Source organism: Desmodus rotundus, chromosome 1 (genome assembly GCF_022682495.2).
Source record: "Desmodus rotundus isolate HL8 chromosome 1, HLdesRot8A.1, whole genome shotgun sequence".
Taxonomy (NCBI): Eukaryota; Metazoa; Chordata; class Mammalia; order Chiroptera; family Phyllostomidae; genus Desmodus; species Desmodus rotundus.
In genome coordinates this window covers 5,939,825-5,966,095 of record NC_071387.1, presented here as the reverse complement: position 1 = coordinate 5,966,095, position 26,271 = coordinate 5,939,825, and the positions used below count along the sequence as shown (strand labels likewise).

The 26,271-nt window shown below is 56.9% G+C and overlaps 1 protein-coding gene across 15 annotated transcripts in view; it reads left to right on the top strand.

The window, feature by feature from the left end:
- The first annotated feature begins 1,904 nt into the window (after positions 1 to 1,904).
- The window catches only part of DNM1 (dynamin 1), a 41,668-nt gene continuing 17,301 nt past the window's right edge, over positions 1,905 to 26,271 (top strand). For 11 of the 15 annotated variants that reach the window (XR_008426355.2, XR_008426354.2, XR_008426356.1 and 8 more), the window contains exons 1-10: positions 1,905 to 2,168; positions 14,912 to 14,985; positions 15,300 to 15,449; positions 15,791 to 15,994; positions 16,473 to 16,571; positions 16,665 to 16,825; positions 17,775 to 17,917; positions 18,049 to 18,184; positions 18,362 to 18,429; positions 19,570 to 19,708. Coding sequence is in view for 11 of the 15 variants with exons in the window: in XM_053920146.2 (XP_053776121.1) it covers positions 2,008 to 2,168; positions 14,912 to 14,985; positions 15,300 to 15,449; positions 15,791 to 15,994; positions 16,473 to 16,571; positions 16,665 to 16,825; positions 17,775 to 17,917; positions 18,049 to 18,184; positions 18,362 to 18,429; positions 19,570 to 19,708 (1,335 nt within the window). In the remaining 4 variants the exon portion in view is untranslated. Of the gene's footprint in view, positions 2,169 to 14,911; positions 14,986 to 15,299; positions 15,450 to 15,790; positions 15,995 to 16,472; positions 16,572 to 16,664; positions 16,826 to 17,774; positions 17,918 to 18,048; positions 18,185 to 18,361; positions 18,430 to 19,569; positions 19,709 to 21,358; positions 21,498 to 26,271 lie in introns of all 15 variants that reach the window. The other 4 variants (XM_053920155.2, XM_053920137.2, XM_071221000.1 and 1 more) reach the window with 1 other exon arrangement.

Genomic DNA, 26,271 nt, shown 5'->3' with positions numbered 1-26,271 from the left:
GAGCATAAACACTAAGCTGTAACTAATGGTTATCTCTGGGTGGGAGGACGACCAGAAGCTTTCAAGTGTTGTGTAAAGTCTGATTTTTACAATATGTTTCACTATCCTAATTAGGAAAAAGAACCCAGCCACGATGGCACCCTCTACGCAGACACGTGCAAACTGCACCTCTCCCTAAATGAATGGCTCCACTCCAGGCTTCACCTCTGCTCTCCCTGGTTCTCAAAGCATAGTCACGGGCTGGCTTGGAGCAGCTGCTCAGGACGTGTGTTGCATGTCGCTGATGTCCCAGCTGTCAGGAGGGCTGTCATCTTTGTCATCCTCAAAGCAGCGGTTCAATGAGAGTCTCCTGTGCACCAGGCCAGGGCTGTGCCCTTCACAGGCTTTCAGACTGATCATTATTCCCATTTCCCAGATTAGATAACTGAGGCTTAGTGACCTGGAGGGACCTGGATCACACAGCTTGTCTAAGGCTCAGGCCAGTCCCCTGGGATAGCGCCTGTCTATTCCCCTCTGCCTGCCTGGAAGATTCCTCCGCTACACGTCCCCATGTGTCACTCTCACTTCCTTCAGGTCTCTGCCCAAAGGTTTTCCTCACCAGCCCCTCCTCTCACCAGTGCGACCACACAAGAGCAACACTCCCCCTGCTCCCAACCTCACCCAGCTTTCTTGCTTCCCAAGGCACTCATCACCACGTGACAAAGTCATGTTCATTAGCTTATTTGTGCGTTGTTTCTCTTTTTCCACCAGTCAGGAAGGCAGGCACATGTGGGTAAGGACTTCTCATCCATTTTGTTCACTGCTTTATCTCCGGGGACTAGCACAGCACCTGGCTCAATAAATGTGTATGAAATGGGTGAATAAATGACAGTTTCCGGTTCACAGGCCACTGCTCTCCATGCACAGAAAATGACCCACTGACCCCCAACAGCACAGGGGAAGCTGGCCTCCCTTTCCTAGCCTCCTCGTAGGGGGCCCGAATTAGGTTCCTTAAACGCAGAGGTGGATGGCCAGGCCTGGGTCTCCCTGGGCTCTCTGTGTGACAGGGATCATCAACAGGGAATGGTTGCAGGAGTCCCGGATTGGAATTCCCCTGTCTTACCACCACGCGGATGCGTTGCGGCTAAGACTACTACTCTCTAGGCCAGAAAGTCCCAACTCTTCCAAAAATGGCCTTGTAAGTGTCAGAGCCTCTGCATTTGCTGTTTGTTCGGCCTGGCATGCTCCCCCGACACCTGCCCACGCCCCCGGATCAGCCTATAACTGGTTTCTTCTCATCATCTCGGTCTCTTCTCAAAAGTAGCCTCCTCGGGACGCGGCCCCCCCGCCACTCCTCCCAGGCTAACGTGGACTTTTTTTTGTGCCCACACAGGTACCTCTTTTCACACCCTCTGTTTATTTCCTCCATGGCTCTTGGTATAAACTATTCTAGCTTTTACTCTTTCATTTATCTGTTTGGTCATTTACTGCCTGTATCTGCCACCTGGATGTAAGATCAGTGAGGATGGAGACCTCATCGGTCTTGCTCACAGTTGTATCTCCAGTGCCTAGGACAGGCCCTGCTTCTGGGAGGTGCTCAGGAAACTGTGGCCTTGGACAAGGCCCCTCTACGCTCCAAGCCTCAGTTTCCCTATCTGCAAGATGGAGTGAAGCAGCCATAACCACTGTCCGAAAGTCCCGGTACTAGGCGTGAGATCCTCATCCATTCCCAGAAATTATATCTTTGGTGCAGCACCCGCGCCCCACAGACACTGCTCAAGCTCCCCGAAACCCGCAGAAGGAAAAAACTACAATCCCCATGGTGTGGCTGACAGCGCCTGCGCCCGGAGGCAGTCCTGCAGTGCCGCGGGCGCCCTCTGGCGGCTGACAGCTGCAGCGTTTCGCTCCGATCCCGGAGGGGCGGGGGGCCCGCGGCGCAGGCAGTCGGAGCGCGCGGCTGCAGCGGCGGAGCCTGAGCCGGGAGCCGAAGCCGCGGCCGGATCGCAGCCCGCGGGGCCCGCCGCAGCCATGGGCAACCGCGGAATGGAAGATCTCATCCCGCTGGTCAACCGGCTACAGGACGCCTTCTCCGCCATCGGCCAGAACGCTGACCTCGACCTGCCTCAGATAGCCGTGGTGGGCGGCCAGAGCGCGGGCAAGAGCTCGGTGCTGGAGAATTTCGTAGGCAGGTAGGAGCAGTGCGCCCCGGAGCGCGGACTTCCCCACCTGAGTCCCCTGGGCCCCTGCCCCCGGCCCCGACGGCGCTGCGACCTCGCAGCCCTTAGCGCTGCACCCGCGGACCGCGGCCCCCCACCCCGCCTCCAGCCAGAGGAAGGCGGCCCTCCTCCTTCACGAGAGCCCCTCAGGGGCGCAGCGTCCCCAGTTTATCCGAAAACGGCGTCAGGCCACCGGCCGTGGTATCACGCCCCCCTCCTCCACCCCGTTCTTTAAGGAAGACAGCTCTCTGCCAGGAGACCCTTGCACGGGGTTGCCTACCTCCCACCCCCCACATGGGCACCGAGGGGCCTGCATTACTCAGCGCCTGCCTTCCACTCCGGGAATCCCTTGGAGGGGCAGCACCCCCGGGGCAGTGCTCTACGGAGGACAGCTCCCTCCCGCCATGAGAATTCCTGGACGGCGGCAGGGGACACCCCCCACAGCCCCAGGGAGAGGACAGAGCCCGTGGGCCTCGAGGACTAGGCGCAGCCTCCCTCCCTCACACACACCTCTGCGGCTCCGCCGCCATCCGTGCGCAGCGCAGCGGTTAGGGGGAGGCGCAGGCTGCAGGATGAGGAAGGGAAGGGGGTTGGGGGAACGCCGCTTCCGAGCCTTTTCTGACGAGCCGGCCCTTTGCTCCGCCGCCGCCCCTGGGTGGAGGGCGCCTGTCAATGTCGTTCTCCCCGGGGCCTGACAGAGGGATTGTAATGGAGGGTGAAGGCTGCGGAGGGCAAAGATGACTAAGACAGGGAGGCAGGATGGCGGGGAGGGGGGAGCCATTTGCAGAACCTAATCCCCCTCCTGCTTCTGATCCCACAGGCGCTGGGAGGGCCAGGTGGCAGGGAGTGGGGAGCAACCGCCAAGACAAAAAAGGTCCCGGGTTTGGGGAACAGCAGGGTCGTGACCCCCATCCTCCCCCAAGAAAGAGGAGGCAGAGATGGCTTTGGGGGTGCTGAGGAGAGAGAGGGAATGACGTTCTCCCAGTGCTGGGGAGCTGCACGGGGCTGGGCAGTCTGAGGGAGGGGCAGGTTGATGTTGACCTCCCTCCCCGCCCTGTCATTTCCCTCCCTCACCTCTAGAAACCCTGCTTTCCTTCCAATGACCTTCAGGGCTAAGGAAGAGACTGGCATGTGGGAGAGGGAGGCAGAGGCCCTTCCCTCTGAGGGCAGCAGTTCTGGGGAGAGACATCCTGGGTCCAAAGCAGGTTCGGCTGGGAAGCCTCAGGCCAGTCACTTGCCCTCTCTGAGGCTCGGTTTCCCACCTCTAAAATGGACAGTTGGACTGGATGGTTGTTTCTGCCTCTTTAATGACCTGGGAAGCCCAATGCCAACTCTGGGAGGGTGGGTGGGAGAGAAGGGTCCTGACTAGAGCAATGTGTCCGTGGGATGTTGGAAAGCCACTGTGGGGGCGGCCAGTCCATCTGGTCAGCAGAGGGGAGGCCGTCTGTCTCTTGGGGATCGGCTTCCAGAGAGCCCTCCTCCTGCTCACGTGACCCCCAAAGCTGCAGAGACACGGGCACGAGATACACAGATGGGCCCCTTCCCCATGGCCCAGCAGTCAGAGTGAGGGGGTGAGGGGAACCCTGGAAACGACAAAGCCCTGAGGCCTTAGTCCCTTGAATGGCCCTCATGGACACCCAGCCCTGCACAACATACAGACCACATCCCTGCCTCTCACCCTCGAATGTCTGCTGGGCGCCTGCTCTGTGCCAGGCTGGGTGCTCTGGGCAGGGGTTTTGGAGGGGAAGGCCACCTCAGCTACCGTCTACTGAGCCCTTCCCATGTGCCCACACCAGGCTCCACAGGATGGCCCTCAACAGCCCCACGAGGCAGGTACCATGGTGCCCACCCCGCAGTGGAAGAAACAGAGACGCTGAGGTTAGGTGCCTTGCCCAAGGTCACACAGCCAGGAAAGCCTACAGAGCCCAGGTTCCTCGTGTTGACCCGCACAGCCTCTGAGAGCCAAGCCCCGCACTGGGCATGGGGGTGGACGTGCAGGTCTGCAGGATAGGGACAATGCTGACAGCTGCTGCCCTGCCTTCCTGAGACGGGCCGGGGGGCTTCAATGAGTCCATGGGTATAAAAGCCCTTTTGCAAACACAGGGAAGGAGGAGATGGTCATCAGTTAGGTTTGGGGTCCATGTGTTGGGGAAGACCCGACCACTGCCCTCATGGAGTTCACCATCCAGCAGAGGGAGGTGGCAGCATTTGGCAGCACAACAGGCCGGCCTGGCCACAGCTCTTCTGCTTGTGGAGTGGTGGGCCCTCTCGCTCCCCAGTGCCCTCCGAGGCTGGCCCTGCAGGAGGACGCGCCAGATGTTCAGACGCAGGCCCAGGATCGAGCAGGTGGAGAACCGAGGTTCAGTGGAGCCCCAGCTGGTCCTGCCTGCTCCCTCAGGCGCTCCCTTACCTCTCCATCTAGGGCTGGGTCCCCAGGCCCATCTGCATGGTAACAGCAGCTCTGCCTACTGGGGCTTCCCAGGGGTCAACGCCCCCAGGGAGAGGGAGTGGAAAATGCATCAGAGGAAGCAGCGGCTCCCAGGCACCTGGGAGGACCCTGTTGTTGGCTCTGTAATGGGGCTGGCCCAGCAGCTGCCCGGGACCCTGCTAGGACTTGTCCAGGCCCATGCTGAGGACGACTCGTTCAGTCACTCAGCTGACATTCACGGAGTGTCCAGAACGTGTCCGTGCTGGGGGTTCTAAGGTAGAAAAGACAAAGGCTCTGCATTCCAGAGAGGAAACTGAAATCTCGGACTCGAAAGTGCGTACATGAGGAACGCTGGAGATGCTCGGGAGGAGAGAAGGGCTGCTGTCCGCAGGGAGGTCAGAGAAAGGGACAGCGTCCGAGATGAGAACTAAGGGATGAGAAGCCATGTGACTAACCCGGGAGAAGCATTCTATGCCGCGGGGATGGCAAATGCAAAGGCCCCGAGCCAGTAACACATTTGCTGTGTCTGAAGAACAGAGGGGAGCCGCTGTGGCTGGTGTTTGGTGAGCAGAGAGGACACGGCATCAGAGAGGCAGGCAGGGCCCAGACCACGAGGCCCTTACACTGTGGTGAGGAGTTGGGCTTGTTTTCACTATTACCAGAAGCTTTTCAGTAGCGGGGTGACTTGGGGAGGGGGAAAGAGAGGGGGCAGGAGACAGAGCAGGAGGCTGCTGTGGTGGGCAAGAGGGAACGGGTCCCAGACCAGAGTTTAGCAGTGGAGAGGGAATGGTGGGCTTCGGGATGTATTTTGAGGAAGCTCCCACAAGACTTGCCTGTGGGTGGGGTGTGGAGGGCGAGGAAAAAGGAATTGAGGACGACTTCAGCGCTGTTGACCCTAGCTGGGTGTGGGCACCATTCACGGAGTACGGGGAGCAGGTTTGGGGGGACGGGGTAAGGTCTGGGGCTTGGGCTTGAGCATGTGGAGTCTGAGGCGTGGGGTGGGCAGTGTGAGAATGCACGTCGAGGCCTCAGGGGGACGGCGGGCCGGGAATGTAAATTTGGAAGCCGTTCTTGTAGAGTAGATGAGATCATCCTCGATGTGTGCAGACAGAGGAGTGTGCGTGGGCCCCCGACACCCCGGCATTTCACGAACAGATGCCTGGGGCCCTAGGCTCCACTTTGTCTGACCCCAGCTGCCTGTCCGCTCCCCACTGTGCCCATCCAGAGCCAAGAGTGGGGTGTGCTGGGACAGGCTGCCAGGCTCCGGCGCCCTGGCTGCTCTCACTCTGGTCCCCAGGCAGGTGAGAGTGTGGCGGGTGCTGAGAGCTCCGGCTCCAGAATCAGGCCAGGATTTGTAGCTCAGCTCTGCCACTTGGGGCCCACTCAGCTATTTCCTCATCTGTAAAATGGGGGTAATAAGAGCACCTCCCTCTGGAGTTGTGGTGAGTATTCGGACAATGCCCACGAAGAGCTCCGGAGGAGCCCTGGCATAGATAGAGAAGGTGCCTGTTCTGTTCCTGCCTGGGCATAGGTGCTGGCTGGGAGGTGTGGCCAGAGTGGGGATGGGGTGGGGATCTTCTCAACCCGGGGTATGGCAGCCTGGGAGGCAAGTTTTGGGGTTTCCTAGTGTCTTTGCTTAACCCTGCTCAGGCTCCATGCCTCCTACCAATCCCCCTGCCCCTTCATCCCCATTTTCACCCCAGCACAGACTGGCACTGGCCTCTGGTCTCTGGCTTCTGAGAGCCCCTCTGGGTTAGCTCCGGCCCTTCCCATGGGGGGCAGCTCATCCCCACTACTAAGCTCTGTCTTTCCCCCTGAACATTTTGACACACACCTTAGTGGTCCCATTTCTCACACTCAAACACTGAGGCCAAAGAGAAATGGGGGATAACTGAAGCATTGTGGGTAGACAGTCACCGACCAGAGAGGGCAGCGGGAACTGCCGTCTCCTCGGCACTTGCAGCACGGCAGGCCCGAGGACACAGCTCTGCACAGGCCGGACCCATCCCTGCTCTCGGGTGCTCACAGCCAAGCAGGACAGGCAGACACTAAATCACACAAAGAGCTCTGCTGAGTGTTTGAAGAAGGGCAGGAGGAGCCTGGTATTGAAGGGAGAGGGTCACCAGGGGTCCAGAGGAGGCATCTGAGCGTTGACGTCTGGCCCTGAGCAAAAATAGGACTTGGTTAGGCAACAGAGCTACCGCACTCCGGGTGCAGGTCGCACCTGAGCAAAGGCCCAAGGAGCAGAGAACGAAGTGGGACCAGGAAGGTCGGGGAGGTGCTTGTGGCCCTGCAGGACACCCTGCATGCTCAGAGCATGCCCCTGCCATATGCTGAGCCAAGCCTGTAGCTGGACTCGTGTGCCCAGCCTCGCCCAGCCTCAGCCAGGGCACATCTTCCCCAAACCCCCGCCCCCTCCAGCAGAGCTGGACATGAAAGGTGACTCTGGCAGACGACAGATCAGCTTTTGCATCTGATCCTGGCGCCAGGAGAACTCCCAGGCCTTGGCTGGGGTCAGAGGGTCAGAGCCCCAGGGGTCAGGATGCAGGCCAGCCCACACAGAGGGGCAGAGCAGGAGCAGGGAGTGGAGGAAGCCAGCCACAGGCAGTATCCTCAGGTGTGGAACAAGAACAGAAACGGAGGCGCACCTGCCATATGTCTAAGTATTCCAGTTATAAACCAAGCTAAGGAATTGTGCACAAGACATTCTACCATCTTGACACATACACCTTCATAACAACCTGGCAGGCTGGTTTGGAATTTTTTTTTTTAAGATTTTTTTAGAGAGGGGAAGGGAGGGAGAAAGCGAGGGAGAGAAACATCCACGTGTGGTTGCCTCTCGAGCGCCCGAGACTGGGACCTGGCCCTCAACTCAGGCATGTGCCCCAACTGGGAATCGAACTGACAACCCTTTGGTTCCTAGTCTGGCGCTCAATCCACTGAGCCACACCAGCCAGGGCTGAATGTTTTTTCTTTAACAGATCAGTTATTTAATTAGATTCTTCGTAAGAAATTTAGAACAGCAGCGTGTGAGGCCAAAGGCCGTTGGAGAGAGCAAGCACAGAGGCGAGGGAGCCCCGGAGCTGAGGGGCAGCTATGACTTTTCGCCAAGTTCGCGAGCCCACGGCTCTCCGATCCCCCGTGTGCTGCTCTGTAATCTCGCCTTTCCGTGAAAGATCTCACCCTCCTGGCGTCGGGGCATGTGCAGCTTCTTCTGCAGCAGCAGGGAGATAGATATTTGGGGATTTTCACACCCCTGGTATCAATTTTGGTGGAGGTGGCAATGACAAACTTCTGGTGTGTTCTATGCAGAGGAACTTGATTAAGGACAGAGGTCCAGTCACAAGTGGCAGGCCACTGCTCAGCTGCTTCGGGAAAACCACCCTGTTGCCTCAGTGAGGACGATCAGAATGGCCCGCCAACAGAAGTGTTTCTGGCCACGGCTCAACGTCTTTCGAGGCACATCTCCCATAGAATAATGTCTAGGCATTTGCGAAGTTTAACTACTCAAGTGCCACCATTCTTGTCACCACCAGTTGGCTTCGTGACAGTAGCGAGAACTTCCTTCTTTTTCTTTCCAATCCTGGATTTAGCTACGGACGTCCCCTTGTGCGTGGCCTTTCGGGAACGCACAGCTGACCGAGGCTATCTGCCAATTCCTCGGGCCAGGCCAGGGTTTCGCTGCGGTGGAGCTCCCCCTTCTTAGGTGTCTTGGCCTTGTGGTGACCCCTCTTAACCTTGCCACCGGCATCAGCCTTCTAGGCTTCAGGTTTCCTCTCCTTAGTATCCAGCTTCTCAGTTTTTTCATCTGCCATCTTGCAAGAAGGGAAAAGCTCGTTTGGAAGTCAGAATTTCAGGCTTCTTGGAGTTCTGTGACAGGGTGTGGAGGCTGCCCTGTCTCTTCCCACTCCATCCGGTACCACAGGGAGCTCCAGGGCTCATATGTGGACACCCCAGCCCTTACATCCCAGCTCCACCCAGGACCCCAGAAAGGACCCCCACATTGGCCCCGGGCCTGCCTCCCAGCAGTGAGGACAGCCCAAAGGAGGCCTGGGAGGGGTGCAGAGGCCCCCGCCGGGCACCTGCCTTGGCCCCTGGGGACCCCTTGCTCCATGGACTGTGTCCCATTTCACTGATGGGGAAACTGAGGTTTGCAGCAGGGAGATAATTGAGTGGTGGAGCTGAGAGCCCTGCGCACCAAGCTTCTGGTGATAAGAAATACCCAGACGTAGCTCCGGATTGAACGGTGGGACATGTCCATGATGCGCCATCCGGCAGGTAGAGCGGCCACCTAAGCGTGGAGGGGAGCCCAGTGCGTGCAGGCAGATGAGGGGCACCTGACCCTGTCTCTCTGAGCCTCAGTTTCTTCCCCTTTAAGATGGGGAGACCGGCACACCGGCCTCACACAGCCCTGCAAACATCAGTCCTAAATACAGTCCTCAGTACAGCTGTATTGAGGTAGAATTTACACGCCAGAGAACGCACCTGTGGTAGTGACAGCACAAGGGTTTGGAGTGTGCTTACAGAGTTGTGCAACCATCATCACAATCTAATTTTAGGACACTTCTGTCGCCCCAAAAGAAACCTCTTGATGAAGCGGATTTGACAGCCCCCGGGGGCCTCCCTGGCCAGCATTTGCCGTGACCATTATTCCCAAGGACCAGGCGTTTGCGGTGGAGACCCCAGGTGTGGGGGTGATGGCCGCTTGGTATTTTTGGAACATTTTATGTGTTTTCTGAATATTTTTTATTGAATTTATTGGGGCGACACTGGTTAATACACTTACATAGATTTCAGGGCTACGATTCTATACTACATCCTCTGTCTGTTGCATAGTGTGTTCACCACCCCAAGGCAAGTTCCTTTCCATCACCACTTGTTCCCCTTTTGAATATTTTTTAAAGGGAGAACATAAGGTTTTTTTTTAACTTTTTATGAAAGTGTATTTTTAAATGTACAACGGGCTCCAAGACAACACTTCATTCGAGTTCATTCTAGCTACAGGTGGCGAAAGGTGACGTGACCAGGAACCCAGGTGTTCAAACAAAAATGGAACTGAGGGTCACGGTTACTGCCCCAGGCACAAGGGATAGCTCACTTTTTGCCAGATTTCTTCATTCCCCCCGTGGCCAGGAGGCCCTTCCCCTCGGCCTTCGCTTTTAGCTCCTCAATTTTCTTCTGCTCCGCTTTCTGCTCCTGCTTGAATGCCTTATCTCGTCCATCTCCTTGGCCTGCTTCTTGGACGGCTTCAGGGGCTTCCTGTCCATACCTTCTGCAGACCCTGCCACCGGAAGCCCTAAGATTTTTCAAAGTAAGGGGCAAAAGAGAAATTGATTTCCATTTTGAAAATATAAAGTTGTCAACACTCAGAAGGAAGCAAGGAGGGCAGGAAGGAGGAAAGAAAGGCAAAGAAGATAGGTAGGAAGGATGGAATGATACAGTAGAAAGGAAGATCATACATTTCCTTTAATAAAGAAAATAGTTGTTGTGGGCAGAACCCCACACTTGGCATCCAGAGCCCTGGGTACCACTCTTCCCTTTTCGTGCCTCACTTTCCACATCTGGACAATGAAGGCGATGGTGGGAAAACTGGAGGAGCTCGACTTCAAATCATTCTCTCAGCCAGCAGGGGTGCCGGGAGTGCCCAGTGCGTGCCAGATCTGTGCTGTGTGCTGGGGTTATGGTGGTAAACAGGACCAGCCCAGTCCCTGCTCAGGACAGCAGACCCTCAGGGAGAGCCAAAGCCAGGACTGCCCTGAAATGTCCAAACCTCCGCTGGAAATCCATGGGCCGTGTGATGTGGGCGCGCCTGGGGCCTCCCGGGCAGCAGGAACAGAGAGGGGCTTGTTGCCTGGAGGAGCCTCACCTCCTCCCAACTGTATTTCTTGGCCCACCTACATGCTCGCCTCCGCCCTAGCTCCCTGCTTTAGAGAGCTCCTCAGGGCCCGCCGGGCCCCTTGCCTCCCACTTCCAGGGGCAAGATTTGGCTGGAAATACCCTGGCCCACCGCCCACCCTTCTGGCCAGCCCCTGGGACACCCACCTCCTAGCTCCCTCCCTGCTGTACCGTTTGGTGACGTGGCTGTGGGAGCCTGGCCTGTGTTCTCAGCTTGCTTGACAAGGTCAAGCGATCATAATTTATAACCCTAACAGCTACCATTTACCAGGCCTTAACTTACACAAGCCCCCAGCAACCCATTCTACTGATGTGGAAACTGAGGTTCAGAGAGGTATGGTCATTTAAGCCACACAGCTCCTAAGTGGCAGCTCTGACATTCAATGCCAGGCCAGTCTGACATCAGAGCCTGGGGAATAGGAGACTAATAAGGATGAGCGCCGCTGATACACACTGAACCAGGCATGAAGCTCTCTGACATAGTTTGCATTCAACAGAATCTGAGAACCAGGGTCCCTGAGCTCTGGGCTTGGATCTCAGGCACCAGAGCAGGGGTACCTTTGGTATACTTCCCCAAACCTGTCTGGGAGTGACAGTAACAATTCAGACAGGGAGTGTGTGGTGTTAGGAGGTCCTGAGAGGTGTTTATTTCCTCCTCTCTGTGCATCAGGCTTAAAGGTGCCCCTGCATATGGCAAGGCACAGCCTCCCTGGGAAACCACCATCTGCCCAGAATGAGTGGGGAGAGCTGGCATGCCACCATCCGTCCCGCCCACACGGCCACCAAGGCTGGTGGGCCCAACACACTTATCGCTGAGCACCTGTTCTGTCCTCCCTCAGGCTAACCAGAAGTTGGGTGGGCGGTGCAGGGGCAGCGCTGGCTGGAGGCTGGATCAGCCCCGAGTCCCCAGTGGGGAGGCGACAGGGGACATTTAGAGCGCTGGCGGACAGCGTGTCCAGGTGAAAGGCCGGAGCTGATGAACTGCCAGGCCTGAGCTGTGCTGCCTCCTTTGAGTGTTGCCTGAGCACCTACTATGTGCTGAGCCTGGGCCCGGTGCAGGAATCTGGCCAGGAGAAAGGCAATCCCAGTCTGGACACAGGAACCAGCAGTTGCTCCTTTCTGACTGTCCGGCGGGGGCTGAGAAATGGACCTCAGGCCCTGTCTCAGCCGCCTCTCCCATCACTCCCTCACAGCTCCCGGCCCCTCTCTGGGAGTCTGTCCTACCCTCTGGACAGTGACAGGGAAATGAGACATTCTCTGAAAGCTCCTCCTCCTCAATGTCCATTGTTTCCATCCACCACTTCGCGGTCAGTATCCTGAGCTCTGATTCAGTGCCCAGAGGAGGCAAGGCAGAGGGTTCTCCAGGGTATTGGATCCCTTGCTGATGATAATCCTCCTAGGGAGGAGGCTGCGAACAGGAGGCTGTCTCGGCAGGCCCCTCGAGCTGCTGAGCACCTGCTGGGTACCCAGCACCAGCTGAGCTCTTTCCATGGAAAGGCTCCGTGAATCCTCCCGCAGCCACACGAGGTAGTACATTACACCCGGTTTAGATGATGCTGGTTCACAGCTGAGGACTTGAGACCCAGAGCAACTTGCCCAGGGGCACCAAGCTGGGAATGGCCAAGGTGGAATTCCCTTGAGCCTCTGCCTTGCACTGGGTCATCACCACTAAGCCAGTGATCCTTGAACTTGAAAGGGAACATGAAAATCATATGGGGATTGTGTGTAACATCCAGATTCCCTCCTCCCCTCCCCTGCACCCCACCCCACAAAATTTGAACCCCGCATGTCTGAGGAATGTGCGTTTTAGCAAGCTGCCCAGGTAATTCTGATTCCCTTAGAGAACCTCGGCTGTAGCAGAGATGGGGCCCCTCCCCACCCAGGCGCCCCCATCCCCACCCTGGCCCTGCTGGTCTGCGAAGGGGCTCGGCTCCCACACATAGCCCTGCCCTCTAATCTCCTGCTTCCTATAAGCTGCTTGTCCTTTAAGTAGCCCTGGAGAGCCAGTGACCTGGGGCGGGCTGGCCCAGACCCCTGAGCATCCCCTTTGGCCTGGTCCTGGGCTCCATACACCCTCTGTGTGGCTTTTCTCAGACCTCTCCCTGCCTGCCAGGGCTGAGTGGCCCGTCTGTGGGGTGCGGGGAGGCCTCTCAGGGAAGAGCTCCAGGGAAAGTCCATGTCTCTGTGTGGGGGTTCTCTGTGGGGAGTCCCATCCTTCCCAGCCCCTCCTAAAGTTCCCTTGGCAACCACTGTTGCCATGGTATCGCTGGGTGCAGAGCTAATGGGGAAGGGGGTGGACCCCAGGCCCCCATACTCACCCTAAGCTCTGTAAAAACAGATGTCCTATCTCCACAGTGCTGGGAGATCCCAAATACTAGGGAGTTGCCCTCCCAAAGGAGTCAGTAAGGGCTGGGAGAGATAGAGACAGGAAGCGCCCCCATCCGCCCCCCTCCCCAGTTAATCACCTCCTTCTCTGTGCTGCCTGGTGTATCTCCTCTCCAGCACATGTCACACTGCATTGCATTATCTGTTTATTTGTCTGTCTCTCCCACCGCACCGTGAGCTCCACCGAGTGGGAACTGTCTGACTCATCATCTCCCATCGCCAGGGCCCAGCACAGGGCCTGGCGCAGAGCAGCTGCTCCCAAATATGTCCTAGACAGAATTTAATTGAATTACATAAAAGCCACGTCTGGCTTCTCGAGTTTAGTGAGCAGCAGGGTTTGATGGGGAAGTTCTCGGGCCGTAGGGTCCCACGGACACGTGGGTGTGAATCCTAGCCCTGCCATCCCTAACTGGGGGACCTTGGATAAGTCACTCCACCTCTCCAAGCCTCAGCCACCTTATTGTGAAATGATGATTTCCATGCCAGAGCCCTGTTTCAAGGACTCAGGGACTCAGTCAGCATTTATTAAGGACCTCTTGTGTGCTAAGCCTTCCGCTGGGCACTGGGGTACAGTGGTAGATAGCAGCGTGCAGGCCCTGCCCTCTGAAGCTCACAGTCTTGCAAAAGTGAAAAGTACATGCCTTGTATCTAGAATGATGAATAAACACAGGATTTCTCATCCTTCTCCTTCCCCATTGAAGGAGCCAACTCATCTCCCTAGAGGAGGGGCAGGGTGAGGACAGGAGGTAGAGGAGGCCTCCCCAGGGCTCCAAAAGGAGACCTTGACCCCAGGAACCCACGACTCTCTGTCCCCAACCCTGGCGTGCAGGAAGCTGTGTGCGTCCAGGTCAGGCTCTGAGCTGGTGGGACAGGAGACTGGGATTCCTGCTCTGGCTCTGTCCCAGCCCTGTGTGACCTCGAGTGTGTCTTTCCCCTTCCTGGGCCTCCATGTACCTCTCCATGAATGAGGTGGCTGAGCAGCTCTTCACAGCCCCTCAGGCTCCAGCCTGCTCCCCCCTTTCCGGGGCCCTGGGGATCCCATGACTGTGGGTTCCAACAGCTTGATCCCGGAGAGGCCTCCACCCTGGTGCTTGTGCCAGCCTGGGTGGGGCCATGGGGTGGAAGGGGTGGGGAGGAGAAGAGCTGACAGGACAGAGTGAATTTGCACCCCCGAGAGTTAGTCCAAAGACTGCTGAGGTCGATGTCAGCGCAGGCAGATGTCTGGGGGCAGGGGGTGATTGGGGGACCCCTCAGTTCAGTTCTTACAGGGCCTGGGTTTACATGGGGCTGAAGGCCAGGCACTGTCACTGCAGAGTCACACAGAGCTGGGTCTGCTCTGTCAGACACTGGCCGTGCAACCTGAAGATCTGAGCATCTCTGGGCCTCAGTTTCCTCACCTGTGAATAAGGACAATAACAGCGCCTGCCTCATGGGGCTCTTGTGTGTTATCCATGGGGTAATGCCCACAAAAAGCCTGGCGTGCAGTAGGCACTTAAGAAGCAGGAGTTCTTTTCCTTGCCTCCTTCCTCCCTCCACCCCCCTCATCCCCAACCCCAGCCAGATGGCTCCGGGAAGGGGAAGTGAGATGCTGCCCTTGCCCACAACGGAAGGGAGGGGAGGAGGTGCGGCTCCGTTTCCTTGGGATCCACTCTGTGGCCGCTGGACACTTGTGCATGGGGGGCACCCTGTGCCTCAGTTTCTTCTGGGTTGGGGCAGGGACTTCCTATTGGCTCAGAACCAACATAAGGCAGACCTGAGACAGGCCTGGGGACTTGGTCTTGTCTCCTGCCAGCTCAGATGCATAAATTCTGTGACCCGGGGAACGTGGAGGAGCTCCTTTCCACCTTTCTCAGCTGCAGTCTGCCCTTAGTGACCTGAAGCCTTTGGGCTAAGGTGTGGTGGGGCACTTTGGGGGAGGTTTGGAGCTCCTAGTGGCAGGACAGGTGCCCCTGGGACTGAGGGAGCCTCCTCCGTCCTTGACCCTCCTCTCACCTCCAATTCACTGCAGGGACTTCCTGCCCCGAGGATCTGGCATTGTCACCAGACGCCCCCTGGTCCTGCAGCTGGTCAATGCTACCACAGGTAGGTGCCCTCCTCAGCCAGGCTGGTCTCTCCAGCCCCCAACCCCATCCTCAAGGAGAGATCCAGCATAGCAGCTGAACTAGTTGCTGTGTGACTTGGGGGGGCTTTCCCCTCTTTGGGCCTCATTCCCCATCTGGACAGTGAGGATAAAAATGCATAACGGAGAGGTGGCATTGTTGTGGGGAGGGAGAAAAAGGCAGTGTTTGGGCTGGGGCCCTATTCCCCGTGGCAGATGGGACCCAGGTGGGTTCCGGGCTATGATGCTTACTCCCCCTCCTCCTCTCCAACACCTTCACCCCACGCTTTTGGAGCAGAATATGCCGAGTTCCTGCACTGCAAGGGGAAGAAATTCACCGACTTCGAGGAGGTGCGTCTGGAGATCGAGGCTGAGACCGACAGGGTCACAGGCACCAACAAAGGCATCTCGCCGGTGCCCATCAACCTCCGTGTCTACTCGCCGCATGGTGAGAAAACCTGCGGGCCTTCCGGGCCTTTGGGCTCCCTTGCTTAGCCCCGCCCCTTAGGACCATTTCTTGGCCCCACCCCTTTTCTGGCTCGGCCCTCCAGCCCAATCCGCCCCCACAGCAACCCCCTCAGAGCATTCTATCCCAAGCCCCACCCCGCCGTGACTCCGCCCACCCCTGGCCACGCCTTCAAAGGGCCCAACTTGAGACCAGCGCCCTTCCTAACCCCGCCCACCTGTGGCCACGCTCCCTTGGGGGTTCTCTGTAAACCTTGCTTCTGAATCCACCCGCCTGCGGCCCAGCCACTCACCTTGAGCCCACCCTCTATCCGCCCTGTCCAGTGCTGAACCTGACCCTGGTGGACTTGCCTGGAATGACCAAGGTCCCGGTGGGAGACCAACCTCCCGACATCGAGTTTCAAATCCGGGACATGCTTATGCAGTTCGTCACCAAGGAGAACTGCCTCATCCTGGCCGTGTCCCCGGCCAATTCCGACCTGGCCAACTCCGATGCCCTCAAGATCGCCAAGGAGGTGGACCCCCAGGGTAAGTTCCTACTCAAAGGCAGCGACAGCACAAGGCTCCGGGGATCTTTTATTCACAGTGTAAGGGAGAGTCACTGAAGGGTAGGATCCCATTTATGCCTTTAAAAATCAAACTGGCCCCATCCGGGATGGCTCAGTTGGTTGAGCGTCATCCGGCAAAGCTAAAGGTGGCCGGTTGGATTCCAGCCAGGGCACATGCCCGGGTGTGGGGCCAGTCCCCTGTTGGGGCATGTGCAAGAAGCAACCCATCCGATGTGTCTCTCACACGTCCATGATTCTCTCTTTCTCCCCTCCTTCCCCTCTCTCTAAGAATAAATAAATAAAATCTTTCAGAGAAAAATGTTAAAATATCATTTGGGCCACTGTGTGGAGAACGAATGGGGCAGGCAGGCAGCTGGTGATAGAGTGAGCGGGGAGATGGGGGCGGCAGGATGGCAGTACCAGTGCGCTGGGCCACCTCCCTCATTGCCGCCCTCCAGGTCAGCGCACTATCGGTGTCATCACCAAGCTGGACCTGATGGACGAGGGCACGGATGCCCGCGACGTGCTGGAGAACAAGCTGCTCCCCCTGCGCAGAGGTAGTCAGGCCACTCCTGCAATTGGCTGCAGTGCCCTTTCCCTTTACACCGCCCCCTGCAAGGGATTGACCCTGACCTTGACCCCATCCACAGGCTACATCGGGGTGGTGAACCGGAGCCAGAAGGACATCGATGGCAAAAAGGACATCACGGCTGCCCTGGCCGCCGAACGCAAGTTCTTCCTGTCCCACCCATCCTACCGACACTTGGCTGACCGCATGGGCACGCCCTACCTGCAGAAGGTCCTCAACCAGGTAGGGGTCTGTCCAAATGAGGCCTGGGAAAACCAGCATGAGAACAGAATCATGGAGGCGGGTTTGTGAGGGTGACCAGCAGCGATTAGCATCGTGAACCATTCCCTGTCTGGGGCCTGGGGGGGCGGAGCCCTGGAATTCCTGGGTGAAGAGAAGAGCAGGGGCTTGGGTTTGGAGGCCAGGACCGGCCTGTTTCAGCTGAAGACCTTGCTTCCTCCTGAAGTGGGGAGAGGCTGGTTGGAAGGGCGGATGGTGGTCCCAGAAGCTCCCCTAGGATGTTTCTCCATGTGGACTGGGGCTTCAGAAATTGAGGCGTGTGCGTAAGATGACAGAAGGAAGACAACAGGGAACGCAGTGTGGCATGGAACAGGGTTTGGGAGTCTTAAGGCCACAGACCAGGTTTCCAATCCCAACTTTGTCCCTCAGCCGCTGAGACAGTGTCCAGCTCTCGGAGCCTCTGTCTCCGAACCTGGAAAATAGTGATAATGGTGATAAGACCCCGTTTCATCGGGTCGTTGTGCAGGCTCGGGGAGATTCTGTGTGGGAGGACCCGGCCAGAGTGAGCTCAGGACTTGAGAAGGGGCAGCCTGCCCGTCATCCCTGCCTCTGATGTGCTTTGTGCCACCCTTGTGGTGTCTAAAAATACTAATCAAAAGTCAGGTGATTAAAAAAAATCAAGATTTCCGGCCTCTTTGAAAATGGAGTTATTCACTCGTTAATTCAATTCATACACCTGTCTGAGGACCTACTGTGTGCCAGGCCCTGCCCTCAGGCAGCTTTTGTTCTGGGGGGCAGGGCAGCCATGGGCAGGGCTGCAGCCGCCCTCTTTAGCTCTCCCCTCGCCACGTCCACAGCCTCCCTGGCATCCTGGTCCCTGCCTGGCCCTGTGGGCAGTCGGGGTTTGGGACTTGCGACCATGGACTTAACCCTTGTCTGGCCCCACCCCCAGCAACTGACGAACCACATCCGGGACACACTGCCGGGGCTGCGGAACAAGCTGCAGAGCCAGCTACTGTCCATTGAGAAGGAGGTGGAGGAGTACAAGAACTTCCGTCCTGACGACCCGGCACGCAAGACCAAGGCCCTGCTGCAGTGAGGGTCCCCCCAACTCTCGACTCCCCATCCCTGAGCTGGGCCTCCCCCAGGCCTCTCGGTACAGGGCTCTCCCAGGTCCCATCCACTGGGCTGCCGCAGCCCTTCAGGCCACACCCCTCTCCCCCCAGGATGGTCCAGCAGTTCGCCGTGGACTTTGAGAAGCGCATTGAGGGCTCAGGGGACCAGATTGACACCTATGAACTGTCGGGGGGAGCCCGCATCAACCGCATCTTCCATGAGCGCTTCCCCTTTGAGCTGGTCAAGGTAGGAGAGGCTCCTGGGGGTAGGAGGGCTCAGGACTACCCACCCGTGCCCCCCAGGACTCTCCCATGCGTCCCTTGGCCCCTGCGCCCAGCCCTGGGAGTGGGGTGGGCCCCATCATGATCTCCCAGAGAGTGGGACAGGCCCTGACTGGCCCTGACCTCTCACTCCCCTACACAGATGGAGTTTGACGAGAAGGAACTCCGAAGGGAGATCAGCTATGCCATCAAGAATATCCATGGCATCAGGCATGTATTGGGACCGGGGAGGGGGCCCAACCACAGAAGGCAGGGGGTCTAGTGCAGAGGCACAGGGAGTGAAGAAGTGAGCCTCCCTCAGGAAAGACCAAGAGCCCTGGTCCCCAGTCCCCTGAACCCCGACTTTCTGGCTCCCAGTTCACACAGGCTCCTACTGGGGAAGGTGGATAGGAGGTCCAAGTCACACCCCTCCCTGCAGCCTGCTGCCCTCCTTTGTGGTCCTGGGACCAGGGCCTGGAGGCTGGACGAGCTGGGCAGAGCCCAGGACACAGGTGGCCAGGTAGCGCCCTCTGGGCCTGGGCTCCCTGCCCATCTCTAGGGTGAGACAGCTCCCCCAGTTCTACCCAGGTGGCTGCACAAAACTGTCCCAGCCACTGGGTAGGGCCTGGGGCAGAGTATCCAGGTATCAGTCTGTGTCCTTTTATGATGGGATGGGACCTCTCGACCCTCCAGGCCCCCCAGGCCCTCCACAGTCCCAGGGTTCCTAAGTGGGCCCATTCCACCGCGCTCTTCTCCTCCTAGCCAGCCCCAAGGCCTGTGCAGCAGGAAGGGGGACTGAGAACTAGACTGTTCCTTAAAAGCTTAGACCCGCTTCAGGGACCCAGATCTATGCCCTGTGTTCTTTCAGCAAGAAAACGTAAAGCACCTGCTGTATGCCAGGCAGTGAGCCAGACTGCAATGCCCATGTTTTCAGGCAGGTTCAATTCCAAGGTCTGGCACGGAATTTATAGACCGATCACTGCGTTGGCCAAGGCACAGGGAGAAAAAAAACCTCTCCTAGTCTTAAAATAAAATGTTTTATTCCTGGAAAGGCTCTTAAAGAGATCCCAGTTCAACAGTTTTCAAACCATTTCTGGCCATAGAACCTTTAGTATGAACAGGGTCTTAAAAGGAAGTAAGACATGAAAGCAGATATGAGCAGACCTTGTCTTGTCCCCAAGAGCGATGATTGAAAGTCCTTCCTTATCCTTAGCGGCCCTGCCCATTTTATAGATGGGGACCCTGAAGCCCACAGAGGGGTAGTGGGATGACCCCGAGGGCAGAGCTCAGGGGCGCGGGGCAGGCCCTGGCCTGAAACTCCTGGTAGGCACTGGCCTGTGACACCGCCCTTCTCCCGCTCCGGGCGTTCAGAACGGGGCTCTTTACCCCAGACATGGCCTTTGAGACCATTGTGAAAAAGCAGGTGAAGAAGATCCGAGAACCGTGTCTCAAGTGTGTGGACATGGTTATCTCGGAGCTAATCAGCACCGTTAGACAGTGCACCAAGAAGGTAATCCAGCGGCCTGCCAGCCCGCACCTCTGCCCGCCTCCTGCACTGCTGACAGGCGCCCCTTCCCCACGCCCTCCACTGTCTCCCCGGTAGCATGTACAGACCTCAGCGGGGTGGGAGAGGCAGGCCACCACAGACCAGGGCAGGGGGACTCTCTGAGGGGGCCTCACCCACCCCCGTGGTACCCAGGCCCAGGACACGAAGGGACTAGATGCTGGTAGGACAGGGATGATGGTGGCTATTTACCCGGAGAGCCCACCAAGAGCTCCCCCAGCTCAGGGATAGTAGGGCTTGAGGGGGCCCTGAGCCCCCTCTCTGCCCTCAGAGATGGATCATTTTGGGGGGCTCCAGGGAGAGGTCTTGGGGAAGCCTTGGCCCTGGAGACAGGTAAGGGACAGGACCTTCTTGGGTGCCGCTCTAGGGGCCTGGACGGCCAGAGAGGTGCAGGGGACCCAGGTCTAGCAGGTACCCTGACCCCCCACTGTCCTTCATCCTCCCCATTCTCATGCTGCCCTCACCAAGGACCCCCACTCGGGGCCGTCCCCTTCCCTTTCATCCACACCTCCTTCCAGAGATACAGCCCTCTTTTGTCTGCTATGCCATCTGAGCCTCACAGAACCACCCAAGGAGGGCAGGGCAGGGCAGGGCAGGGAGGATGGTGCCCATTGCACAGCAGGAAAACCGAGGCTCAGGAGATCAAGTGACTTCTCCAAGGTCGTGGTAGCTAGGAGGTGGCAAAGATGTTACTGGAAGCCAAGGCTTTGGACTCCAAGTCCAGTGCTCATTTGATTCCGCCCCCCAGCCTCCCTTCCTTTCCTATCCCCACTGCGGCCCTGGTCCCTCTCTATCACCACCTCCACTCTTTCTGTCTTTCCTCTTCTCTCTCTTCTGTCTTTCCAACTGAGTGCCTCCAGACCTCTTTGGAGGAAAGGCAAAGGATGCCCCTTGAGGAGAAAGCGAAGGGCAGGAGAAGAGCAGGGTGCTGGAGAGCGGAGGTCAGGCAGCTACTCTGCAGCTGCAGGAGGCACCATCTGCACTGCGGTCTAGGCATGTGGAGCCCCCTGCAGTTGTGCGGTGCACCGCCGGGCAGCTGGGTGCAGCCACCCTGGTGGAAGTAGGGAATTGCGCTGGGCTCTAGAGTCAGGGTGAAGTGAAGGCAAGAGGTGCTGGGAAACCTAGAATTGACCAGAGTGGGTGGGTGGTGTTCTGGCCTGGGACAGCCCCTTAGGAGGAGCAAGGCTGTGACAAAGATGGCATCGGAAAAAAGAGAGAGGGCAGGCTCAGTGTAGCTGAGGAGTGAGGGGCCAAGCCCTGGCGAGAAGATCTGAACTCAGTAAGGGGCCTTGTACGGAGCAGGGTGTTTGGTCCTTCAGCAGCACCCTCCCCCACACCCACAGAACCTGGGGGGTGCTTGGCAGCACCCGGGAGGCACCAGCCCTGGGTGGTGGTAGGGAGGGCCAGGTCCCATGCTCACATTGTCTTCTGTTCTCTCTCTTTCTCTGTGTCGGTGTCTCTCTCTCTTCCCCCATGCCTGTGCCATCCTCCACCCCGACCCTGGCCCTGCTTGGCTTTCACTCCCCTTCTTGTCCCCACCCACCCGCCCACCTGTGGCTGCTCCTCTTCTTGTCCCCTCCTCCTCCCTGGGTGCAGGACGGGCCTCTTCACACCTGACCTCGCTTTTGAAGCCACAGTGAAAAAGCAGGTGCAGAAGCTCAAAGAGCCCAGTATCAAGTGTGTGGATATGGTAGTCAGTGAGCTCACGTCTACCATCAGAAAGTGTAGTGAAAAGGTATGGCGGCCACCTGGGTGGGGCTGGGCCTGGCCGACCCTCCCGCATGGCCATGGCCTCCCGTGGGCAGAGCTGTCTGCTGAGCAGGCCTGGCAGCCTCTCGGCCCCCCACGTGGACACCCATGCTGGCCAGGTGATTCCCGGCCCTGAACTTCCATGCCAATGTATAACCCTGGGTCTACTTACACTCGCAATCCACCCCCGGCCTCCATCTCTGCCGGAAGGCTTTGCTCCAACCTAAGCATCCTCAGTGCCGTGGCCCCTTCCACCAGTAACAGTAACAGTGACAACAGGGATGATGAGGGGCAGGCTGCTCCTACATGCCAAGCACTAGGCTGAGTGCTTGCCCTTGTGATCTGACTTAACAACGTTAAGAAGTGGTGGTATTACCCCCATTTTACAGATGACAAAACTGAGTCTCAGGGAGGAAAAGCAGAGTGGATTTTAGATTAGGGAGGCTGAGGGAAGACATCTGGGATCAGGGTCTCCTGGGGTGGGGGAGCTGTCCCAGTCCCGCAGAACCAATTTGCCTAAAAGCATATTGGACTGCTCATTTGACATTAATCCAGGGCAGGGTCAGCCTCTTTTTGAGTCATCTGTGACCTTTTAGATGTCTTTTTCCCACTTGTCGGCTTTTGGGCATTTTGAAGATTTTTAGCCAGATTGTCTGAAGCAGTTCTTCCCAGGGGAGTACAGGGGCATCAGTTGCCTGAGGGATCCTTTCCAGACTTCAAAGGCTGCCCCTGCCGCCCCGCCCAGTCCCAGCAGGAGGAACCAGAATCTCTGGGGGTGAGCCCAGCCTCACCTGTACTTGAAAAAAAAAAACCCCTACACTGGAGAGGTGTGGGCACACCTGCCTTAACTTCCAAAGTATTAGTGTCCGTGGCTCATTCATACACAGTCGGTCACATGCACCCCTTTCGCAATCCTGTCTCCCTTTTGCCTGCTTGTGTGCCAAACGGGGATAGACTGAGCAAATTAGCATCCACTCGGTGCCCATTCTGAGTGGAATAAAGGCCGGGCTGGACCCCCCATTCCCCAGTTTTGTGACCCCTGAGTCGTGACCCCTGGGTCGTGCTCCCACTGCACTGCGGATCCTAGGCAAGATTGCCTCGGGAAAAGTCTTCACCAGTTTAGATTTGTCCAAATCTTTTTCTCTATACATAGATTTGTTAGTTTTGTTATATAGTCACACTATGAATGTATTACCATCCTGCTTTTTAAAAATCATTTTTAAGAGATTTTATTTATTTATTTTTTAGAGAGGGGAGGGGAAAAAGGAGGGAGAGAAACAATGTGTGGTTGCCTCTCGCACGCCCCCAACCGGGGACCTGGCCCGCAACCCAGGCATGTGCCCTGACCGGGAATCAAACCAGTGACCCTCTGGTTCTCAGGCCAGCACTCAGTCCACTGAGCTACACCAGCCAGGGCTCATCCTGCTTTTTCTTTTCAAAACATGGGTTTCGGTTTTTCTTTGTTTGTTAATTACAGTTGGCATTCAATATTATTTTATATTCATTTCAGATGTACAGCATAGTGCTTAGACATTTATATAATTTACTGTAAATCGTAAAATTTTGGAAACAGCCCGAATGTCCATCACGAGGAGACTGATTATATAAAGCATTACACAGACAACTGAACACTACACAGTCATACCTTGGAGGTGTCATGGGTTTGATTCCAGACCTCTGCAGTGAAAGGAATTGCAATAAAGCAAGTCGCACAATTGTTTTTGGTTCTCCAGTGCATAGAAGTTATATTTACCCTGTACTGCAGTCTGTTAAGTGTACAAGTGTTTTGCCTAAAAAAAGCAACGTACATACCTTGACTTAAAAATACTTTATTGCTAAAAAATGCTGACCATCATCTGAGACTTCAGTGAGTCACAATCTTTTTGCTGGTGGAGGGTCTTACCTTCAATTTGTAAAAAGTGCAACATCTGCAAAAGGCAATAAAACAAGGTGTGCCTACAGCTGCTTAAAGGGCCAGGCACATGCATTTCCTTTCACATCTCCCTCCACAACATACTGTGTGTGGGGGGAAACAGGTTTCAGAAAAGAATGTGTCCTACTTAGGGGGGAAATGTATATGAAGGATAAAGTCCCAAAGACATCTCCACCAAAATGCTAACTATCACTTTAAGAGAGAGCAAGAACATAGGAATTTTTCCATTTTATTGCACAAGTTTTAATCACTTTCAAATTTTTTATGGTGAGTCTGTATGATTTTTGTGAACAGAAAAAAATGATCAAAAAATTTCAAAAGGAAATCTTTGAAATTATTTTTAAAAATAATTCCACCTTTTGGTTTATTTCATGCATACAAATTATTTTTGCTTTACGTGGCAAAATTCACCTATCTTTGTCCTTTATTTTATTTTATTTTATTTTATTTTATTTTATTTTATTTTATTTTATTTTATTTTATTTTTTGCCCTCCCCAAATGTTCCAAGTGTCCAACGCCAGCCAGAGGTTTGAAAAATAGTCAACTGTAATTATTCCTAGGCCTGCTGGGATCCATTTTCCCCTCTGGACAGAATCTGGAGTCAGGCGTGTGGCCTGCCACTCAGTCCTCGCAACGACCCCGAGAGGGAAGGCACCATTACCGCTGCACTTTCCACAGGGAGAAGCAGAGGCTCAGAGAGGGCCGCTGTTCTAAGGAGTGTCAGCAGGGCAGGCGCTGGCTTTGAACCAGAGCCGTGTGACTCCAGGGCCTGTGCCTGACCACTTACTGGTGGGCTCCAGCTCACCGCCCATCTCAGCCAAGGTCTGAGAGAGAAAAGTTCCATTTTAGAAACTGGCTAAAAGTTGTGAGAATGCTCAGAGGCCGTCAGAATGGAAAAAGATGCTCGGGAGGAATAGAGGGCTTCTCAGAGGGGCTGGGGCTGCCCCGTGTGTGTGTGACGTGACGCGTGGAGAACTTGACCAATGTAACGACCAGGCGGTTAGTGGGAGAGCTGGTCGTGCTCTTTGGCAAATTGCTCCCTCCTCCTCCCTCCTTGCCCACCCTCTCCTTCCCCTGCAGCCCCACCCTGCGAGGGAACACTCGGGACCACCTCAGAGCAGACCTTCTGGAGGTGGTGACTCAGTCCCGAATCTCCGCTCCAACTTGGAGACTTCCTTTGAGAAGGATGGGAACCACTCCTCGAGCCTCGTGGGGCAGCGGGGTCCAATGGGCCTCCCCACGGGTTTGTTTCTAGGTCCCTGGTCTCAGGCTGCCCCTCCCCCCGGCCCCCCTGGCCTTGGCCACGTCAGGCACTGGGCAGGTGGGGTGGGAGGATGCGACGTCTCTCACGTCTGCCTCCCTGGGCTGGCACCCAGGGCGCTGCTTCCTCCCCATCCTCCTTCTTCTCCCAGTGTCCCCACTTCATCTCCTTGGCGTCCATCTTGCCCTCAGAATCAGCACCTGTGACCTAGTCGTGCTAACCTGCGGCTCTCTTCCCACCCAGGGGGATCCACCTGAGTGGCCTGGCCCAGGGACAAACAGCAGTTCTAGCTTTGCCCCATTTGGGTCCCACGCGGCCACCGAGGGGGGAGTGCGGGCCAACAGGACTGGACGTTCCCTGTGGGTGGGCTCCCACCCTCAGCAGCTCAGCCAGTCTCCTTCCCTGAGGGGTTGCTAGCTCATGAGTCAGAGGGCACAGGAGCCTCCTTGGCAAGGAGGGCAAAGACATCCATCCTCCATTCATTCCCTCATCCCTTCGGCACCCTCTCTGAGCACAGGTGATGCACCTGGCCCTGCCCCCGCCTTCAGGGCAATTAGAATGCAGTTTGATGAGGGAAGGTGACAGGGAGGCCCCCAATCCAGCTCTTGGGTGGTCAGGGCAGGCTTTTGGATGGAGGTGACATCCAGCAGCGACTTGAAGGAAGAGGAGTCAACCTGGGCTTTGTCCACAGTCCAGCTGAGCTGAGGGCAGAGTCCACAGGCAGAGCGGGAAGGCTTGGAGCGACTTTCCCTTCAGCCTCAGTTGATAAAAACTGGGAGGAAGTGGGTGCTGCTGAGCTCCTGACCCCAGAGGAGTGGGGTGGAGACAGGTTGGCTGGCCAGCTCGGAGCCAGACAGACGTGGCTGGAGATGAGGGTGCCAGTCCTGAGGCTGCAAAGAGGGGCAGACCGGGTGGGTTCTACCGAGAGGGCCAGGGGCCCAGCCAGGCCCCCGCGGGGTACTGCTCATGCTGCTGGCACCCCGTTTTGCATGCCCCCCTACTCCCGTGCCCTCGCATGCCCACGTCTGTGGCTCCTGCATGTCCTTTGTGTGACTGCTGGCTTCCCCTGCCTTGCAGCTCTGACAAGGAGCATTGCCTGTCCCCAGCCTGATTCAGGAGGCCAATTGGCACCTTGGGCCCTGCCCTCCCCAGATTCTTCCTGGATAGGAATGCCTGCCTGACTTCCCACCTGACTGTCCCTCCAAGCCTTTGGGCAAGGGGGAGCCCTGAGGGTCAGGGAGAGCTTTGGGAGCTAACAGGCCACCAAGCCAAGGCCTCAATGGGATGTCTGTTTCCAAGATGGCTGCCACCAAGACGGTGCCAAGGAGCAAGCGGATTCCCCTGGCATTTCTGCCTGTGGGACCACCCTCCCACCCTTGGTTGCCTAGATAGGACAGTGAAGAAGGCCTGGAACCAGGAGACCCTTGAGTTGCCATTTGGGACCCACTCTTGGAGGAAAGGGGTGGCCATGGCTGGGTGCCATCAGCTTCCTGGGACCCCAGATCTCTCTGTCCCCCACCCCTCAGGCATTCTGTGCGGCCTGGACCCCTGGGCTCTGGTGGGGT